The 18,508-nt window shown below is 40.4% G+C and overlaps 2 protein-coding genes across 2 annotated transcripts in view; both read right to left on the bottom strand.

The window, feature by feature from the left end:
- LOC309402656 (uncharacterized protein) overlaps positions 1-4,357 on the bottom strand; it is a gene marked incomplete at its 5' end in the record, with an annotated part of 70,554 nt that extends 66,197 nt beyond the window's left edge. The window contains 4 exon segments of the mRNA XM_081996517.1: positions 682-795; positions 1,735-1,896; positions 2,951-3,124; positions 4,297-4,357. Of these exon segments, the coding sequence (XP_081852643.1) occupies positions 682-795; positions 1,735-1,896; positions 2,951-3,124; positions 4,297-4,357 (511 nt within the window).
- Positions 4,358-8,068: 3,711 nt separating this feature from the next.
- LOC309417138 (macrophage mannose receptor 1-like) overlaps positions 8,069-18,508 on the bottom strand; it is a gene marked incomplete at both ends in the record, with an annotated part of 37,487 nt that continues 27,047 nt past the window's right edge. Inside the window, 7 exons of the mRNA XM_082014584.1 lie at positions 8,069-8,238; positions 8,890-8,922; positions 10,902-11,063; positions 13,407-13,523; positions 13,971-14,123; positions 16,207-16,372; positions 17,202-17,434. Of these exons, the coding sequence (XP_081870710.1) occupies positions 8,069-8,238; positions 8,890-8,922; positions 10,902-11,063; positions 13,407-13,523; positions 13,971-14,123; positions 16,207-16,372; positions 17,202-17,434 (1,034 nt within the window). The remainder of the gene's footprint in view (positions 8,239-8,889; positions 8,923-10,901; positions 11,064-13,406; positions 13,524-13,970; positions 14,124-16,206; positions 16,373-17,201; positions 17,435-18,508) is intronic.

Below are 18,508 nucleotides of genomic sequence, written 5' to 3'. Positions count from 1 at the left end.
TGTAAAAATCTATGTAAGCAGCAAAAGAAATTGCCTGATACAGAATTTCTGAAAACTTAGAGAGTTTAATTATTCCTTTACCCCCCTGTAACTTTTCCAAAACAGGAGACAGCTGGAAATACTCATGGCACAAAGAAAACATGGGACTAAAAATCCAACAAGCAAACAGAAGAGCTCCCCACGTGCGAGGAGCACCACAAACCCAACCCTTTCTCGCTTCCTTGAGGTGGCCAAGTGCAATTTTGCATAAACTGCTGAGGAATTACGAGCTGGCCCTGTAAGCCTCTCAATAACATTTAGAACTTCTCCAGACAACATGGTGACATTATTTTCTAAATATTTTGTTACTTTTTGAAGATCGGATTTATATTTATACTCTTGGGCAACATGTTATGGAAAAATTCTGGTCTCGAGTCTCTAGGATAATAGATCACTCCAGATGATATTCTGCTTTCATAAACAAGATCTTTGCTTATATAAGAAAATAAAAGAACTTGCTATAGCTGATATCCACAGTGAACTTTGTGATTTGGAAGTGTACTTCTTAAAATAATGATCTAGATCTTCAGCTGTTTTAAATCAGAATGGGCTTTCCTGACATAAAAGTAGCTAGAGCAGTTTTTATTAGTTGGTGTCTTATCAGAATCCATTAAGAGATTACAAGATAAATACAGTTCTTACCTGGAGCCCAGTTTAAATACCTGAAAGGGCTGCCCCCAGCCCATTGCCATCCACTGTTGAAACTCAAAGTGTTCAATCCAATCCAGAATGCAAAACTGAATTTTTTAGTTAGCTCTAAATTAGAAAAAGAAGTCAGTTGTATCTCCCTATCTTCATTCTTAGCAAGTTAATCTAAAACGTATAACACCAAAAGTAAGAAATATAAATACCAGCCCAAAAGCAGTACTTTCAGCATTACGGAGGTGCACAGATTAAAAAAGTAAAATAGTAACTGAACAAATATCGATTTAGCAAAAATCTCAGTATATAAAAGGGCAAATGAACATCTTATTTCACTCCTTAAATAAGAGTTTGCTTCTCTCACTTTGTTTCATTACAACATAAGATATATAAAAAATATCCTATTTTCACTAGGCAGTTGTGCTAAAATGTTCCTGTAGCAGATTTCATGGTGTAAACACATCCAAAAGTTTACAAAGACAGTATGCCAGTCAGTTGTTTCCAGATTTTTTTTCTATGTCTGTGAGTGGTTTCAAAGCCTCCTTCACACCGTTTATAACCCAACTGATACCATTATACCTGTATCTGAAATCCACTGGAGTTATTTAGAGTTTATGTCTGTAAATGTACCCATATTGGGACCGACCTAACCATCATCATATGTTCTAGGAAAAAGATTAATAATCCTTGAAACACAGAGGAAAAAGGTAAATTTGGGGTCCAGATCATAGTGCTGCTCAGGAATGAGTGCACCAGCATGAAGGCAAGCGGAGGAAACCCTCCTCCTGGGACAGGCTGCAAAAGATACGGTAGCTCCCACCTGGAGCACAAAGGGAGGGTGGGGCCATTTCCCCCCTTTTAGGGGGTTGGGACTAATCCTTCATATAAAACACCAGCTAGTGGAAAGGCAGTTCAGACCATGTCCCTTTTGGCAGCTGCTGAACCACCCCTGACACTATGTCTTCTTCAGTGAGACAGAAGACAAGGCAGTCAACTTCATTCTCTAAAGCTCTGGGGCAGCATGTTTTAAGGTCTTGTCCTCTACCATTTTACCTCCCACATGTGCTTGCTCATGAATCTCTGTGATACTTAATAGTTCTGCATTTTGCTGCTGACAGCTTTTCCTTGCTTGGTGCCATGTTAGAGCTGATTCTGAGTTTATCTGATAGTGAAAGCCAGTTGAAACATCTTCTGTCCAAAATCTTTCTGTGTCATCTGGAAGAAGTGACATAGACTGCTGCTGTTAGAAGATTGACATTGCACCAACTAAAAGCAAATAAAGTATGTAATGATGCAAAATCTCTAAAAATGCGCAGTATTAACTGTATGCTATCATCAATTTTAAAGCACCAGAAAATGTAGTGCTAGGTAAACCAGACATGTCTGTTGATTGAAAAAAGAGATTTCGGGGTGAAGTCAGAGGAGGAAAGCAAGCATGTAGGTGAACTGTGACCCTGGAGGCTATGCCTGCTTGAGGGGCAGGAACTCCCTCTTAGCTCATAATCAAGAGAAGTAGCTTTTTCAAAAGTGGCAGAACTTGGTCTTTGACAGCCTGAGGAGCTATAAAAACAGATGGTGTAGCACCAATGTGCAGATCAGCTGCAATCTTTGAAGAGCAACTCACAAAACCTTATGAAACTTGTGTTATTGGGAAGACAGTTGGTGAGGAAAGCAAAGCTGTTTGTGTCCTGAGGTGGCAGAATCCAAACATAGGTTCAGTGCAGAAGATAGTACAAAGATGGGGGAGGAGGATAATTTTAGAAGCAACATTTTTGTGTAGCCTGGCAATAGGAGATGACAAGAAGATAGGAAATGGATGTTAAGGGAAAAAAACAGTATCTAGTAATTTAAGTAACAATTGACCTACAAGGGATGTCTGAGGAATAAAGAGCAATGGGAATTTTTGGAAAGGAAGATACCGGTTTAAATTCATGCTGGCCATGCCATGCCATTAAATTCCATAAATTAGATGTGGAGCAGCCTCCTCACCTCTCTGGTCCACAAAGAGAAACAGCCACCTCCAGCAGGTCAGTCAGAACCTGGCTGGGCTGAACCACGCTCTGGAGGCACCTCGGCCTCTCCACTTGCTATAGAGGGAGCACCTGGCTACTGGGGCTAATTCTCAATCCAATGATTTTCATCTGGGCCGCTCCGACAAGATTTGTCATGCAGGTGTGCAGCTGGTAGCTGATAACAAGCCTGGTAGCTCAATACATGGTTTTCTCAACAATGTTTCAGGACAAGTTAATAAATAAAGCGCAGGACTTACTTACTAGTGGGCAAAATCCATACAGTTTATCAGCATCAAAGTCTGCAGTTGTTGCACACCAGAGCCAGCCATCTGATCTGCCAGCATCTGTGCACTCGTTGTACTGTTTGCCTTCGTATTTGAAAGGGAATACACATGGCTGTCCACTGGCATTTCCTTGTAATGTAAAGGTATCTAGGGGGAAGAAAGTGGTAAGAGAACATAAGAAAATAATCATAAAATCATAAACCTGACTTCCTAGTAATGGATCTATCAGTGTACCTATCTAAATTGAGAGGTCACACCATCTTTTTTAATTCATTTTAATCATTTTTCCCCCTTGTGTAGCTAGAGGTTTTAAATAAAATGTTGTAATAGCAAAATTTGGGGTTTCAATGCTGTATTTAGTTTGCTATATATGTACCTTGTAGGAAAGCCAAATTCTGTGATGCTGTTGCTGATAAGTTGTGGTTCCTGAAGACAGAAAAGCACAAGCAGATCTCATACGAAAATGAGTTCATTGCATTGTTGTATTCGCAATAGGTTGACTTTGTCTTTCCATCTTTTCATTAATTGTTAAAAGAAAAAGGATGGCTGACCACAGAGAATACAGATCAAGTTGTGACAAGCATCCTTACGCAGTAAATCTTTTAGATTTCAGATGCGCATTTCTGCACCTGGAGAGGTCTTGTAGATTCGTCCTCTACTCAGACTCTTTAAGGTTAGCAATGCTTCTTTTTAAACTATCACGATATTACAGGAGCATTCTTTAATCCTGAAATTTCTGATATATGCTCTCGATTTCACATTCATGCAACCACATTCATCTTCTCAGTTCTACATATGTTATTGCTTTACCACTTCTCTCTATAGCTATACCAAGTAAGTGATATACATCTTCAGACTGGAACTATTCTTCTAATTTGGTCATAGTGGAGGGGAGGAGCCAGTTCTTCCTTCTCATACCTCATGTCTTGGAGCAGAAAGAGAAAGTTGCACAGTTATCATGAAAACATGGCTCTCAAACCCTGTGACAGATCACTGCACCATGGGTGTGCGGGGAGGGTAAATAGAAAGGGGTCCATTCTTTCTCATCTCTCATTGCCATCTGATTTACTATTTCCACAGACAGAATTTCAGTTTAAATATCCTTCTCTTATTACCTCCTTTTCCCACAACATCCCTACATCTCCCCTCTTCTATTCTGTGAATCTAGAGCTGCCAGCATAATACCCAACATACTCTTTAGATCATATATCAAATCTGATAAAAATACAAAATAATCAGTCTATGCATTAAACCTGTAAAGCTGCCCAAGGCAAAGCATTTTCATATCTAGTTTAACACAAAACCAACAAAAAACTTACCCTGTGACTGTAATGAATCATGCATGAAGGAAAGAAAAACTAGGAACCTGAAGCAACTCATTGCGAATGTAACTTTCTTTTCATTCCTCTACAAGAAGCTGGACTATAAGATCTGCAGCGTATAAAATCCTCTGAGTGAGGAGAGTGGCAGGTCCTTCTGCGTGTCAAAGGGTTGATGGATAAAGCACTGTACTCTAAATAGGGAAATATCCTGTCACATGGTATTTTGAAATAACTATAGAGCGCGCGTTGCAAAGAGTGTTCTCTTTGAAGAACGAGTCGCTTCCAAAACTGAAGTCTAGGTATGACATTTGTCTTTTCCCGGCACTTTTTTGGTATTCTATATATGGGCCAGCTGTTGGGGTGCTATGCAGGGCAAACCTCTGAAAAAACAACTTGAGCGTTGGTGACAAGAAACCTGCAGTGAAATAGCATAAATTAAAAACTCAATCTCTGCTTTAACACTTACAAAAGAAGACAAAATCCCAGTGGTTCAGTACATTGCTATAATGTCACAGCTCTACATATCTAGAAGAGAGAGAGCAAATTTCACAGGATCTGCAGTATTTGGTGCATTAAGCATTATTGCTCACTTTGAGAGCTGAAATTGCTTTTTTTTGTGCAATTACACTGCTTGCTTTGATCACATTTTGGGGCTGGGCTGTTTATAACTACTGGTTGAAGAGCTGAAAGAAGTGAAGATGTTCAATGCCATAGGCTAGTGATAAGCTTCCGTGTAACAGGAGGGAAACTTTTGCCTGGAATAGATTTGTCAAGCAAAATCATGTGTTCATCTATTTGAGAAATTCCTAAAAAGGGTGTTCCAAGACAAAGCCAAAAGTAAGGTAAATTGTAAAAGCTCCTCTTAATCTGTGACCAGAGTGCTCATCTGAAGACTTACATTAGCACGGCAGTACTTGTACAACTATGCTGCAAAGCTGCGCTGGCAAATATTCACATGCAGACAAGTCCTACTGTTCCTTCTGTTTATTTACATCAGTGACAATAAAAGAAATTGTGATAATGAAATTGAATAAAGTGAGAAGTGAAATAATCAGAACTGAGATATATATAGAAGCTGAACAGAAGATGTTGTATGAGGAACAACTATCTTTGCTTTTATTTATAAGGTGTTAGGAAAAAATACTGCAAGAACTGACTAAACTTGTTGACTTGACTGTTAGGAAATACTAAGAGAGAAAAAGATTTTCTGGAAAAAATGGCTGGATTTCAGTAAAAGTAGGAATTGAGTAATATCTATTCTATTTGCAGGTCACATTCAGGGAGAGCTTAGTGTGAGCAAGACTTGCAAGAGCAACTCAAAATCATAAAGCTGAGTGGTGCCACAGACAGTGATGGGGTGAGAGAGAAATAGAAACTGAGTTTACTGAGTGAAACCGTTTCTCAGATATATCCAAAATCACAGAGGGGATCCTCCAGGAAAATAGCTGGAGGTCACAATTCCTGCCCATTTCCCTCCCCTGCCTCACCAGTCCCAACTGGGCTTTAGCCCCACCTTGTGTAGCTGGATGCTTGTGAGGATTCAGCTTCCCACGGCAGGAGGGCAATGGGGGAAGATTAGTGCAGACTCTGAGGTAGGCTGAAAGAGAACTGGGCACTTCAGAACCGCCCTTTCGTATGACTGACCGGTGTGATGCCGCTTACAAACATTCTGGAGTCAGCGTCCTGCATTTCACTTGTGCAATAGCCTGTTGTCAACCAAATTCTTGATTGTATTTATTTCCACCAAGAAAACAGGAGCCCAGTGCCAAGAAAAGAAACTTAATTCCTTTTTATTATTATTTCTTTTAACTTTTCAGCTTGCTCAGTAGACCCTGTGCAGCCCGGGGAAGGCAGGTTGCTTACCGGGGCTATCTGCTAAGTACAATTCCCCACAAAGTGGCTCATGTCTAAATTGTATTTGCAGCTCACTTAAATTCTATTTTGTACTGCTTTCCACTGTTTTTCTAACATCTTGAACTTAGTTTTCTTGCAGATTCCTAGTACAGTATCATCTGCTGCATTCCTTAGTTTTCAGTTCCTTTTTCTTGCATTTATTTATGGCAAGTTGGTGCTTGTTCAAGCTGAATTCAAAGTGGTGGGGAGAGAAGCGCTCTATGTTATTGACAGAAGAGTTGGTGCACAGACAGGAGCAGCTCCCTTCCCCTTTTCTCTCACTTGATTCACAGTCTGAAGCTGATAATTATACTAATAAAAACTTTATTTAGTTCAAAGCATTTGCAAAAAGGAGGAAGAATGGAAGGGTAAGAATATTTTACTTCATGTTAGTGAACATACTACAGTTAACAATCAAATTATCAGATTAATAAAAGTCCAAAACCTATACCTCAGCTTCCATATCCTTTGCTAGTGTGAACTGTATTTTCCATAGCAGAAAATGAAAATGGCAACGTTTTCTATCCCAAAGTTATCTCAGATAAGTGTAAGAAGCACTATTTTATAAGTAAGCATAACAGGATATACCTATAAGGAACAATAGAAGTGCTGGTCTGATGGAGTGAAGTTTGTGGGGCAAAACAAGTTCAAGATTGCAAAAATCGGGCAGATTTTATTTTTTGAGTTCTTTGTGGTGTCCACAAAGACATCGGAATACAGTTCTAAATAGTAATCACACTTTACTGAACATTCATTCTCACTAGTTCACTTTTATAATTCTTTTTCAGTATGTTTATTTGTTCATGACAAGTTATTTACACTAATCTTTTGCAAAGCTACTTGAGAACGTCTTCACAGAACCATAGAATAGTTTGGGTTGGAAGGGTCCTTTAAAGGTCATCTAGTACAACCCCCCTGCAATGAGCAGGGGCATCTTCAACTAGAGCAGGTTGCTCAGAGCCACATCCAACCTGACCTTGAATACTTCCAGGTATGGGGCATCTACCACCTCTCTGGGCAACCTGTGCCAGTGGTTCACCACCCTCATTGTCAAAAAATTTATTCCTTAGATCTAGTCTCAATCTACCCTCTTTCAGTTTAAAACTGTTACCCCTTGTCCTATCACTACAGGCCCTGCTAAAAAGTCTGTCCCCATCTTTCTTATAAGTCCCCTTTAAGTACTGGAAGGCTGCAAGAAGGTCTCCCTGGAGCCTTCTCTTCTCCAGGCTGAACAACCCCAACTCCCTCAGCTTGTCCTCATAGGAGAGGTGTTCCATCCCTCTGATTATTTCTGAGGCCTCCTCTGGACCTGCTCCAACAGGTCCATGTCTTTCCTGTGCTGAGGGCTCCGGAGCTGGGTGCAGTACTGCAGGTGGGTCTCACCAGAGCAGAGTAGAAAGGCAGAATCCCCTCCCTCGACCTGCTGGCCACCCCTTCTTTGGATGCAGCCCAGGATACAGTTGGGCTTCTGGGCTGCGAGCGCACATGGCCGGCTCATGTCCAGCTTTTCATCCACCAGTCCCCACAAGCCCTTCTCAGCAGGTCTGCTCTCAACCCCTTCATCCCCCAGCCTGTATTGATACCGGGGGTTGCCCTGACCCAGGACCCTGCACCTGGCCTTGTTGAATGGGCCTGCTTCTCGATCTTGATTGTTAAAAAACTATAACATAAGCCTGTAATTCTGATTTTGTAAAATATGTGTGATACAAAATAGGCTGCTATTGCAAAAAGAGAAAAGGGATTTAATTTAAGATTACAGATGACCTCACTAGACACTTCTAACAGATATATCCTTTAATTTCAGCAAGTAACTTCCTTCTCTGAATTGGTACGTGCCACAAGACCCATTCTCACCAATTCTTCAGTCACCGACACATCATTTTAGAAGTGTTTCATTGCCAGAATCTGTTGGTAGTTGATTTTTTCTTTTTCTCCTGTAGAAGTAGACTGACATGACAGCTCCAAGAAGAGCAAGGATAGCCAAGAAAATGAGTGGCCAAATGGAGACGTGAACCGGTGGATGAGTCTCTTCATTTTTGTCCTTGGCTAAAATGAATGCATATAACTGTGAGAAACCTTAGTAATTTTGTATTCCATGTACAACATGCAAAACAAGGAGGAGATGTTCTCTCCTGCCTGAACTTGAAGACTGTTCAGTGTAAATCTGAGCCCTGAATGGTTGCTGATCAGGTCCCTTTTGCTATAACTAACATGGTTTTAGTGGATCCGTATGTCACTGTAATCCAATGCATGCAGCTTATAAGAATTCAATGAATAATGTATGTTTTAGATATGGATATGGGATGCTAATTATTGGAAATTAGTTTTGCAATATTGTAATATCATATTATTTACAATAATACTTATGGAAGAAATTTGCATCTTCATATACATCTACATAGGTTTTAACAGACAAGTTAAAGTGCTCTGTGCTTGTTCTCTAAGCTAGTCACAAGCTGGGTCACTGCTGAGCTTGTCACCTCAGGGTTAACCCTGCATCAGTCCAGTTGACCAAGAACACGTGAGTGCTAATGTACATGTAAAAGGCAGCGTGGGATTACCCTGAGTCAATTATAACCATGCATCCTAGTAACTGTCAGTAGCACTTTTTCTCTGAAAGGGGGTGATTTGTGAAAAGTAATTTTAAGTTCTTGTATTTAGTTGTTAGTTTTGATAATTTTCTTAGGAAAGCCTTACCTTTTTGCTGTAAAGGACTCCCACTTGGCTGAACTTCAATGAGAAGTAATAATACGACACTTCATTAGAATTCATAAGTTTGACTATTTTACTACAATTATACAGGGGCAAAAAAAAAAAAACCCTAAAGCATTACCATTGAATTAATATCATATATGTCTGTTATGAAAGACAATATAAGTAAAATATAATGTAAAAAGTACATTGCTAAGGTTTTACCTTCCTTCTTAACATTACCAAATTATAATATTAGTTTAAACTTTATATTGTTTTTATATTTACCAACATTCAAATACCAACTATTTTCTATGTTCACTTAAAAATACTTTTTCACATTTTTCCTGAACTATTAATTTTAATTTACTAATTAAATTTAATTTACGTGACGTACAAGTCTGGAGATTAATTTCACATAGCACATTTTAGGAAGCTCTGCCTGTGGAGGAGGATTCTGCTGCTACAGTTAAGTTTAAGATTCTTAAATGTCTTCCCTAGAAAATGTCCTGTGACTCAAGGCTGTAATCTTCCCATATGGTTATGCATACGTGAGAGACAGAGAAAAAGAAAAGACCTTAATAAACTCTTTTTCTGTTGAAGAGGTTCAAAAAACATTTGACACTCAGAAAAGAGGAAGAATTAAACATACCAAATGTTCTTATAAAGTAAGAAAAATTATTCTGAACCAAGACTCCCTAAATTGTCAAGAAAATATTTATCCTCTTCATTCTTTTACATTACAGTTTGGAAACAAACTCTCTACCCAGAGGAGAAGTTATAAAGGAGAAATGTAAAATGAAATTAAAGCAGAGCAGAATTTAAAATTGATGAGAACTGAGTAACAGTAGCCCCTACTGAGGCAGGAAACAGTTTCACATCTGAGCATCTTAAGATTCAATAGACAGATTTTAGTGTTTCCTTATTGGTTTAGTACTATATAGGACTGAATATAGTTGGAATGTTCTTAGTAAATCTTTAATGGGGATTAACTGATTTACTGCCATGGGCATGTGCTGATTTAAGCATGGAAACAGTGCATGGGAGATGACTGTTCTTGGTTACATTTCAATTTGGCTTTTAATGAAAGACTACACTTTCTTTCTGAGGAAGAATATAACAGAGATGTTCCCCATGATTTAATGGGGACAAGGCACAATGCAAAACTGGAAAATTAAACCTGATCTCACAGCTACTACAAAAGAAAATACACAGGTTTAAAGACGATAACCTACCATTTTTTAGGTGAGATTGATTTTTAGCACCTAACTTAGGAGAATGTAACGATAGTGCTTTCTTTCAGGCAATTATGTTTTTTGTATCTCCACTTGAGAATACAAGGAAAAAAAATATGGCATTACATGTGATTTTTTACCTCTGAAACATTAGTCTGGCATATACAGTATTGCACAAAACTTTCCAGAAGTGCTGATAGGACAGCTTCTGTAGTGACTTTCTTGAAGTTTTTATGTAATAGGGAAGTACTCCTTTTATTACTATTGCAACACAAACAGCTGACCTTTTAATATCCCTGAGGCATTACTGACTTAAATGTTGTTGAATCAGGCCCAATATGAAGCCAATTTTTGATGTTGGGCAGTAATATATTTTTTGAGTACAACATGCTTGAAGAGGAAGCTTGATTATTCACATGAATTCCTCCTTGCAAGGGTATAAGAACCGTGACAATACTTAGTTCCTGGAAAAGCCGTAAGTTTGCACAAGTGTTTGAGAGATGTCATACCAATGCCTGTGTTAGGTTTTTAAAAGTTTTCTGAAAGTCTCATACCCAGCTTAGGGTACATACAGCACGTTACCATATTCCCAAGTGAGCGCAGACAGTGCTGGAAGAGCTCACAGCCTGCAAAAACAGACACCTACAAATATTTAGAAAAGTGGGATGTGCCAAATGAAACTGTCAGAAATTACTTCCAGACATGTGGTGGAGGGCTGTAACACTTACTAGTAATACCAGCAGATCTGCTCTGCCACTACAGACAGAGTCACTAAGGACTTACCTTTGGGTTTTTTGCAGATAAATCCTTTTTCAGCATAGCAGTCAGTGGTGTCCCAATAACCAGATGGTGCAGTCATTTCAACACAGTGATGGTCCACACTGGACTCTTTCTCCTCCCAGTTGACAAAGTCCAGTGCAACATTGTTTAGCCACAACCACTGGCCTAAAGAGCAACAAAAGAAGTTAAAAACAAAACAAAACAAAAAAAACCCCAGCTCATTAACATTTTAACTTTTTACCTCAGCACATGGCTTTAAAAATGTAAAAGTAATCAATTTTTTTGGTAGAAGACCGTGTCGTTTTTCTTGATAGAAGATTTGTGATAGGAAGGTGGCTCAGGAAATGCTACAGAGTTAGAAATGCTGGACAGTTACTAGGGATAATTATATTTCATTAACTAGCATCCAAAATAGCTGTAGGCAGAATGAGAAACACCAGAGTACAAGAGCCTTCATTAAAGTTACAACTGAAAAAGTTTTTTTTAAGCGTCTGAGTTTTGGAAATTGCTGAAGTTGCACATATTGCAAAACTAATGCCACAGCATGGGATATCGGAAATGAGACTGCTAGAATTCAAGCAGCATTCATTGTGAGTTCACATTTGTGAAGACTTCATAAAAATACTATGGATTGTTGGAGGAGAAATAAAATCAGTAATTATTTTCCCAGCTAAATTATTAAGTAAAAAACTGCCTAATAGCAAAAGTAGTATTCATTTGTTTCTGTATGCTTCTAAAAATGGTTTAAATTTATTAGGCAATTGTATTCCAGATAAAATTAGCTGAAGGATATTTGTTTGCTACTGGTCAGGTTATCCATGTTGGTAATATCACTTCCAAATTAATTAACTTCAGGAATTCCCCCACTCAAAGTGTTCATCTGGCTATCACTAGATCTTTAGGAATACCTTAAGTCTTTACTACATGCCATGAAGGGGTCATACACATAGAGGAAGACCTGTGACATAAGTATATGGAGCACCTTGGATTGGATTGGAATGGATTGGAATGGAATGGAATATTTCAGTTGGAAAGGACCTACAATGATCATCTAGTCCAACTGCCTGACCAATTCAGGGCTGACCAAAAGTTGAAGCATGATATTAAGGGCATTGTCCAAATGCCTCAAACACTGCCAGGCTTGGGGCATCGACCACCTCTCTAGGAAGCCTGTTCCAGTGTTTGACCACTCTCTCGGTAAAGAAATGCTGCCTAACGTCCAGTCTAAACCTCCCCTGGTGCAGCTTTGAACCATTCCCATGTGTCCTATCACTGGATACCAGGGAGAAGAGCTCAGCACCTCCCTCTCCACTTCCCCACCTCAGGAAGCTGTAGAGAGCCATGAGGTTGCCCCTCAGCCTCCTTTTCTCCAAACTAGACAAGCCCAAAATCCTTAGTCGCTCCTCATAGGACATTGCTTCCTGCTTTTCACCAGCTTTTGTGTATTAGAGTGATACTGGACAAAATGAGCAATTTTCCAGTAGCACCCTCCGATAGGTAGTTATGAACACACAGGCAGTCACTGTTTGGTGCTTTGGGAGGATCCACAGTCGTGCTGTTTGTTGCTGGATCCAGGATGCATCCATGGACACTTGGCCACTGGCCACCATGAAGTAGATCATAGATCAACACAACATACGTTACATAGAGCGAGCCAGCAGGGAATGAGAGACACGGAAAGAGGGAGATGGAGGAAGGGAGATCTAGATAGATAATTATACAGTTATTAACCAAATTTACAAAAGCACACCTGTATCATCCATATTTTGATAGCTATTTCATTTTTACAGTTATCTCATTTAGGAAAAAGGTTGGTCCTTGTCAATGACAGGTCAAGTCACCATGTCAAGCAACATTGTTTTTACAGGAAAGTATACTGAAACAGTTATGATGCTAATAGCATCTCAGCTTGCTTTGTGGAGACATAGATAGCTTCCAACAATTATTGTGATAATTTTACACTTTTTCACTATTGGGTTGATTTTAACTCACATTCTGGGTCTGAGATTTTTCTAGCATTTCCAGGGTGGTAGTGAGCAACTTGATCTGAAAGTCAGCCAAAGAATTCAGCCCATTTATCACAATGGGAGGACTTAAGTCAACAACCTGGCTGAGACGTCCTGGGCAAGGCACAATTCAGAACAAATCTGCTGACTAAAATTTGAAGATTGTATCAGAAAGGCAGAAAATTTCTTTTCCTCCTGGATCATACCTGAATTATAAGGTTGTTACTTTGTCTTGAAGCATTCTATGCAGTGCAGCTGGAGCCAGCTTCTCCACAGTGTTCACTTCATTTCATTAGTGTAAATTATCTGCCAGCTCAGGTGACTTCCTAGATGACATAGTGAATAACAAAGGCCATCCTATTGCCATTAACTTTATATATATTGCTGTTATACATTAAAAAGGTAAAAATAGATGCTGTAATTTTTTTTTAAATGCAGTTATTCTCAATTTTCTCATATTAGCAAAGCATTTTAAAATTAAATATTGAAAGTAAGACATTACCATCCACATTTTGGTAAAGTCCTATCCAGAAGCCTCCTACTTTCTTTCCAAGTGGTTGTATTGTATGGATCAGAAAGTCAGATTCATCCATGTTTTCTACCGAAACCAAGGTAGCACCTGAAAAGCATTAGCAAGAAAATAACCCTAGCCTATGTGAGCAGCTACTGGAATGACCTCCTCTTTCAAGTCTGTGCAAAAGTAACTTTTGGAAGTATTATGCACGCTACTCTGTTGGCTTCCCTATTGCTTCCCTCCCTCCTGCTGGAGGACAGAGCCCTGGAGGTGTTTAGTGGCCATACCCCCCACCCCTGCCCCCAGGATGGTGCCCCAGAAGCCAGGAGCTGCTGGGGAGCTCTGCACCTGGGCAGCTGCAGCCCCCGGGAGGAGAGGGGGCTGCCCAAAATCGCTTGCATCAGTTTATTTTCATTGTGCCAGATTTCAAATAGCTTTGTGGGTAAATAATTTCTAATGATTTTTTTTTTTAAATCAACGTTTTTACATTTTTATGTGAGTTTTGTATAAACTTTTGTACAAATCTCATCAGTTGATAGTGAAGGCTCTCACCTAACTGAGCACACTCAAGGGAGGCCAGTGCCCAGCTTGTCCCAGCTGATGCTTCCAGGTAGTAGCAGTGGCCGTGGTAAGGGATCCAAGCTCGGAGTTCGGCTGTTTCAGGGCAGTCTCCAGGCAGCTGAGCTGGGTCAGTAGGAGCTATACCTAAAGAAGCCATATGGTATGAAATTGGTATTGCATTATGAATAACCTATGAGGTAGGATATGTGTGTAAATAGTGTGGCATTTCTCTCACCCAGCTTTAACTATCTGGACTTCTATTCTGGCCCCCAGCCCAGACAAGGGGGAGAGCCAGGCAGTAAAGACTGTGAAACATCTTATTTCTCCAATCACATTTGTTAGGACAAGGAAACAAATCACATCCCGCAGCATCTAACTAACTGCCTTGGCAGTACTGTGAGGAAAGCAAACCCTGAGGGTTGATACAGATCTTCAATCTGCATTCTCAGAACACAGAAGGCTGTTGTAGGCTAATGAATCATTGATACCACGGTCCCATATTGTATGGCTGCTTGGCCGCTGTATGCTGTCACCTTATACAAAGGAGCCATCAATGCAACATGGCTCTGCCAAACTAGTTGCATGTGCAACTTCAATTCACTTCTATTGGCCTGTGGTTCTTGCACTGCATATGCAGACCAAATGTTCAGCTGGAAGGTTTAACTCGGAGCCACCTTCAAGTGGCAAGATATATCTTGAACCTCACATCGAGAACAGACTATATTTTGTATAGTGATCAAGTGCTCCCTCAATAAGTTTGCAGATGACACCAAGCTGGGTGGGAGTGTTGATCTGCTGGAGGGCAGGAGGGCTCTGCAGAGGGATCTGGACAGGCTGGATCGATGGGCAGAGGTCAAGTGTACGAGGTTTAGTAAGGCCAAGTTCCAGGTCCTGCACTTGGGCCACAACAACCCCATGCAACGCTACAGGCTTGGCGGGGAGTGGCTGGAGAGCTGCCCAGTGGAAAAGGACCTCGGGGTGCTGGTTGACAGCCAGCTGAACATGAGCTGGCAGTGTGCCCAGGTGACCAAGAAGGCCAACAGTGTCCTGGCCTGTATCAGGAATAGTGTGGCCAGCAGGAGTAGGGAAGTGATCGTGCCCCTGTACTCGGCACTGGTGAGGCCGCAGCTTGAATACTGTGTTCAGTTTCGGGCCCCTCACTACAAGAAGGACCTTGAGGTGCTCGAGTGTGTCCAGAGAAGGGAAGCAAAGCTGGTGAGGGGTCTGGAGCACAAGTCTTATGAGGAGCAGCTGAGGGAACTGGGGTTGTTCAGTCTGGAGAAGAGGATGTTGAGGGGAGACCTTATCGCTCTCTACAACTACCTGAAAGGGGGTTGTGATGAGGTGGGTGTTGGCCTCTCCTCCCAAGTAACTAGTGATAGGACGAGAGGAAATGGCCTCAAGTTGCACCAGGGGAGGTTTAGATTGGATATTAGGAAAAATTTCTTCACCAAGAGGGTGGTCAGGCATTGGAACAGGCTGCCCAGGAAGGTGGTGGAGTCACCATCTCTGGAAGTGTTCAAAAAACGTGTGAATGTCGTGCTTCAGGACATGGTTTAGGGGGCATGGTGGTGTTGGGTTAATGGTTGGACTTGATGATCTTGAAGGTCCTTTCCAACCTTTGCGATTCTGTGATTGTAGCATTAAAAGCTCAAGGAGGGAAAACAACGCAATTCTACAAAATACACAAGCAGACATGCTTCTGCATACCTCTACAAAGAGTTAAAGTGTCCTTCACATTCCCAAGGCTTTTACATCTACATCAGAACTGCTTTAGCTCTGGCAATAGCAAATGGGAATGAAACTCTTGCCTGTATTTTGTCTCAGTGACACCTGTGTGTGAACTTACCCAGTTGCTGCAGTCCACGCTGTCAGTGCACGTTCCCAGCACTTACTTATGCTACACACAATCTCAAGTGTGATTTATGCTCACATCTCAGAAAGAGCGAAACACCTTGAAGACAAAGTTTCATCTTATGCAAACAGTTATGACTACCGTGAAAGCAGAGCAGCCATATCTGTTTGCACGAGAGGCTTTCATGGACATTCATATATCTTCCAACAGCAAACCTCCAAATTCTGCAGGGAGGTAGATGGAATCCGGAAGCCTCCCCCTCTGAGGGTGTTAGCCCAAGCCAGAGCAAAGTCTCTAGGATTAGGCAGACTAATGGAATTAGCAGTGTGTCTTAAAATTATTATTATAAAATTATTCCATTCATTTGCTTACCATCTGATGTCTTACAAACTGAAAAGTAGCTTTCATTGCAGGATGCTGTTTTCCAAGTACCGTCAAGATCTAAGTAGACACAAGCATTTTTCTCCTTTGGTTCTCCTGCTGCCCATTTCGTGAACCTGGTTTTCCAGTTATCAGTCCATTTGTAATAGCTGCCAGTCTGAAAACATAGAAGTTCTGGTAACAGAGATTTTTACATAAAAAGCTCTGACACATAAATATAGTGTCCTGTGTCTATTTGGGTTTAAAAAAAAAAAAAAATCCCCGTGCTTCTCTGTTTTTTTAAACACTCTTCACTGTTCTAAGCAATGTCACTGGGTGCTCTGAGTTACACAAGAACTATATGTGAACAGTGTTCAACAGTGCATTTTTTTTAGAAGGGTTTTTCTGAAGTAACACAAACTTCTACAACACAGCAAGAAACTCAGGTGAGCTCATCTTGGGTCATTTAGTAAATCCCATGTGAAGAGAAGCAATTACAGAGAATTCATTTCCCCCTGCTCTGGTTTATTTAAATTAAAAGTGGGAGCTATTTGGTAAGTACAGATTTCTTGACATGAAACAGTCAAAGTGATCTTAAAACATCTCTCTAATACTCATAATAACTTTTATTAATATAATAATAGTTATAGGTAGCTGTCTATGTAGCCGGGAGTCAGACTTTCAGAACAGCTATCGGTTGCTTCATGATAGCTGCACATCCTGTCTTGTGACTCTCAGTCCGCGCCTTTATTTCTTTTACCATTTCTAGAGCTTCCTACTCTCATCTACTGCTTCCCACTTAAACTTTTCTGTGACTCTTAACTCCATTTGGTACACGAAAGTCTTTGACTACCTCTAACAGGACCACTAGAAATCTATGCATATACACAGTAGAGCCATTCAGAGTACAGTTGTTTCGGCACTGTTATAAATTGGGCATCCAGCGGGTCCATAAAGAGGAGGAAAGCTCCCCAAGCACCTGCAGCTCCCATCTGTCCAGCACTTACCATATTGCTGTTAAGACCAACCCACACAGGTTTTTCATATTTCAACATCTGGATCCACAGGAATGAATGAATGTAGGCATCTGAAATGCTGGCAAGTTCTGCAGATTTGTCTTGACAGTTTTTTCTGGCCTCTTCCCATTGCATTTCAGATGAGATGATTGAATAGCTACTGTCACCATAACGGACAAAGCCAGAGGATGGATTTGTTGTTGGTACTTCAGACTGTGTGGTAACTATGGAGGAAAAACTGAACACATGAATTTACAACACACCACTCATCTCTAGCGTGAAAGTTATTTAAAAAATAGGTCAAAAAAATCCAGTATTAACAGTAAGTCAAAGTCTTTATTTAAGCTCATGAACAATTTGTTAATGGAAAAAACACCCCAACAAAACAAAACCCCAAACAAAAAAAAAAACCAAAAAAAGACCCCAAACTTCTTGTAAAACATGAACCAATCTGCTAATGCACAAAGCAGAGTGAAATCCTGGATGCCTTGAATTGGAGAGTATTGTTGCTAGAGGCCTGACTAGTGCAGACTAAGACTCATAAATTGGGTATTTGAGTTCCTGTGCTTTAAGATATTCTGACTAAACCTGGATGTCTGAGTATACACCTATTTCAGATTACTGATTGAGAGGACTTAGGGCTAGACATTTAAGGAATTTACTGTTGTACCCTGTTGTCACAACCTGAGACTTTGATATTTGATGTTAATTGATCACCACTTGCTGTTGACTCAAAGTCATTAGCCTGTCTGTAAGGGCTGCCTGAACCTTGCCTGCACATTTGAGTCAGGCAGCATATATTTCCACCCTTGAGATTGTAAACATATCCAGAAAAGCTGTAACTGGGATTAAGCAGTTTGTTTGCTGTGCAGGGAGAGGGCTTTCTGAGAGTGAACAGGCTGCAGGAGCTGACTGAAGGAGGGGGAATAATTTTGACTAAAGCTGTAATAAAGGTGAGGCAAAACTGTTTTGTTAGCTGTGCTTTGCCTTCTCTACTCCCATTATATGGCTGGGCAGCAAGGATTTGCATAATTACAAGTTCTACAGCAGAAGAGTCGACATTCATTACTCATTTTGGTGTAAAACAAATCAATATTCTTCTACAAAAAGGACACAGCCAAGAGGCTGTACATTTTAATAGACATTATATGGCATTCAGTAGAAATGTTAAGAGAGGACTAAATGCTCTGCTCAGAGACAGCCAGGAGTATGGGGAGATCACTGCAAGAGCGTGGTTTTACACTGCACTTAAAGAGGATGCCTAAAAGTCTTATATTTCACTGAGAAGAAATCCATTT

The sequence above is a fragment of the Phaethon aethereus genome, assembly GCF_964289735.1.
Source record: "Phaethon aethereus genome assembly, chromosome: 2".
Classification (NCBI taxonomy): domain Eukaryota; kingdom Metazoa; phylum Chordata; class Aves; order Phaethontiformes; family Phaethontidae; genus Phaethon; species Phaethon aethereus.
This window is presented reverse-complemented; position numbering and strand designations above follow the sequence as displayed.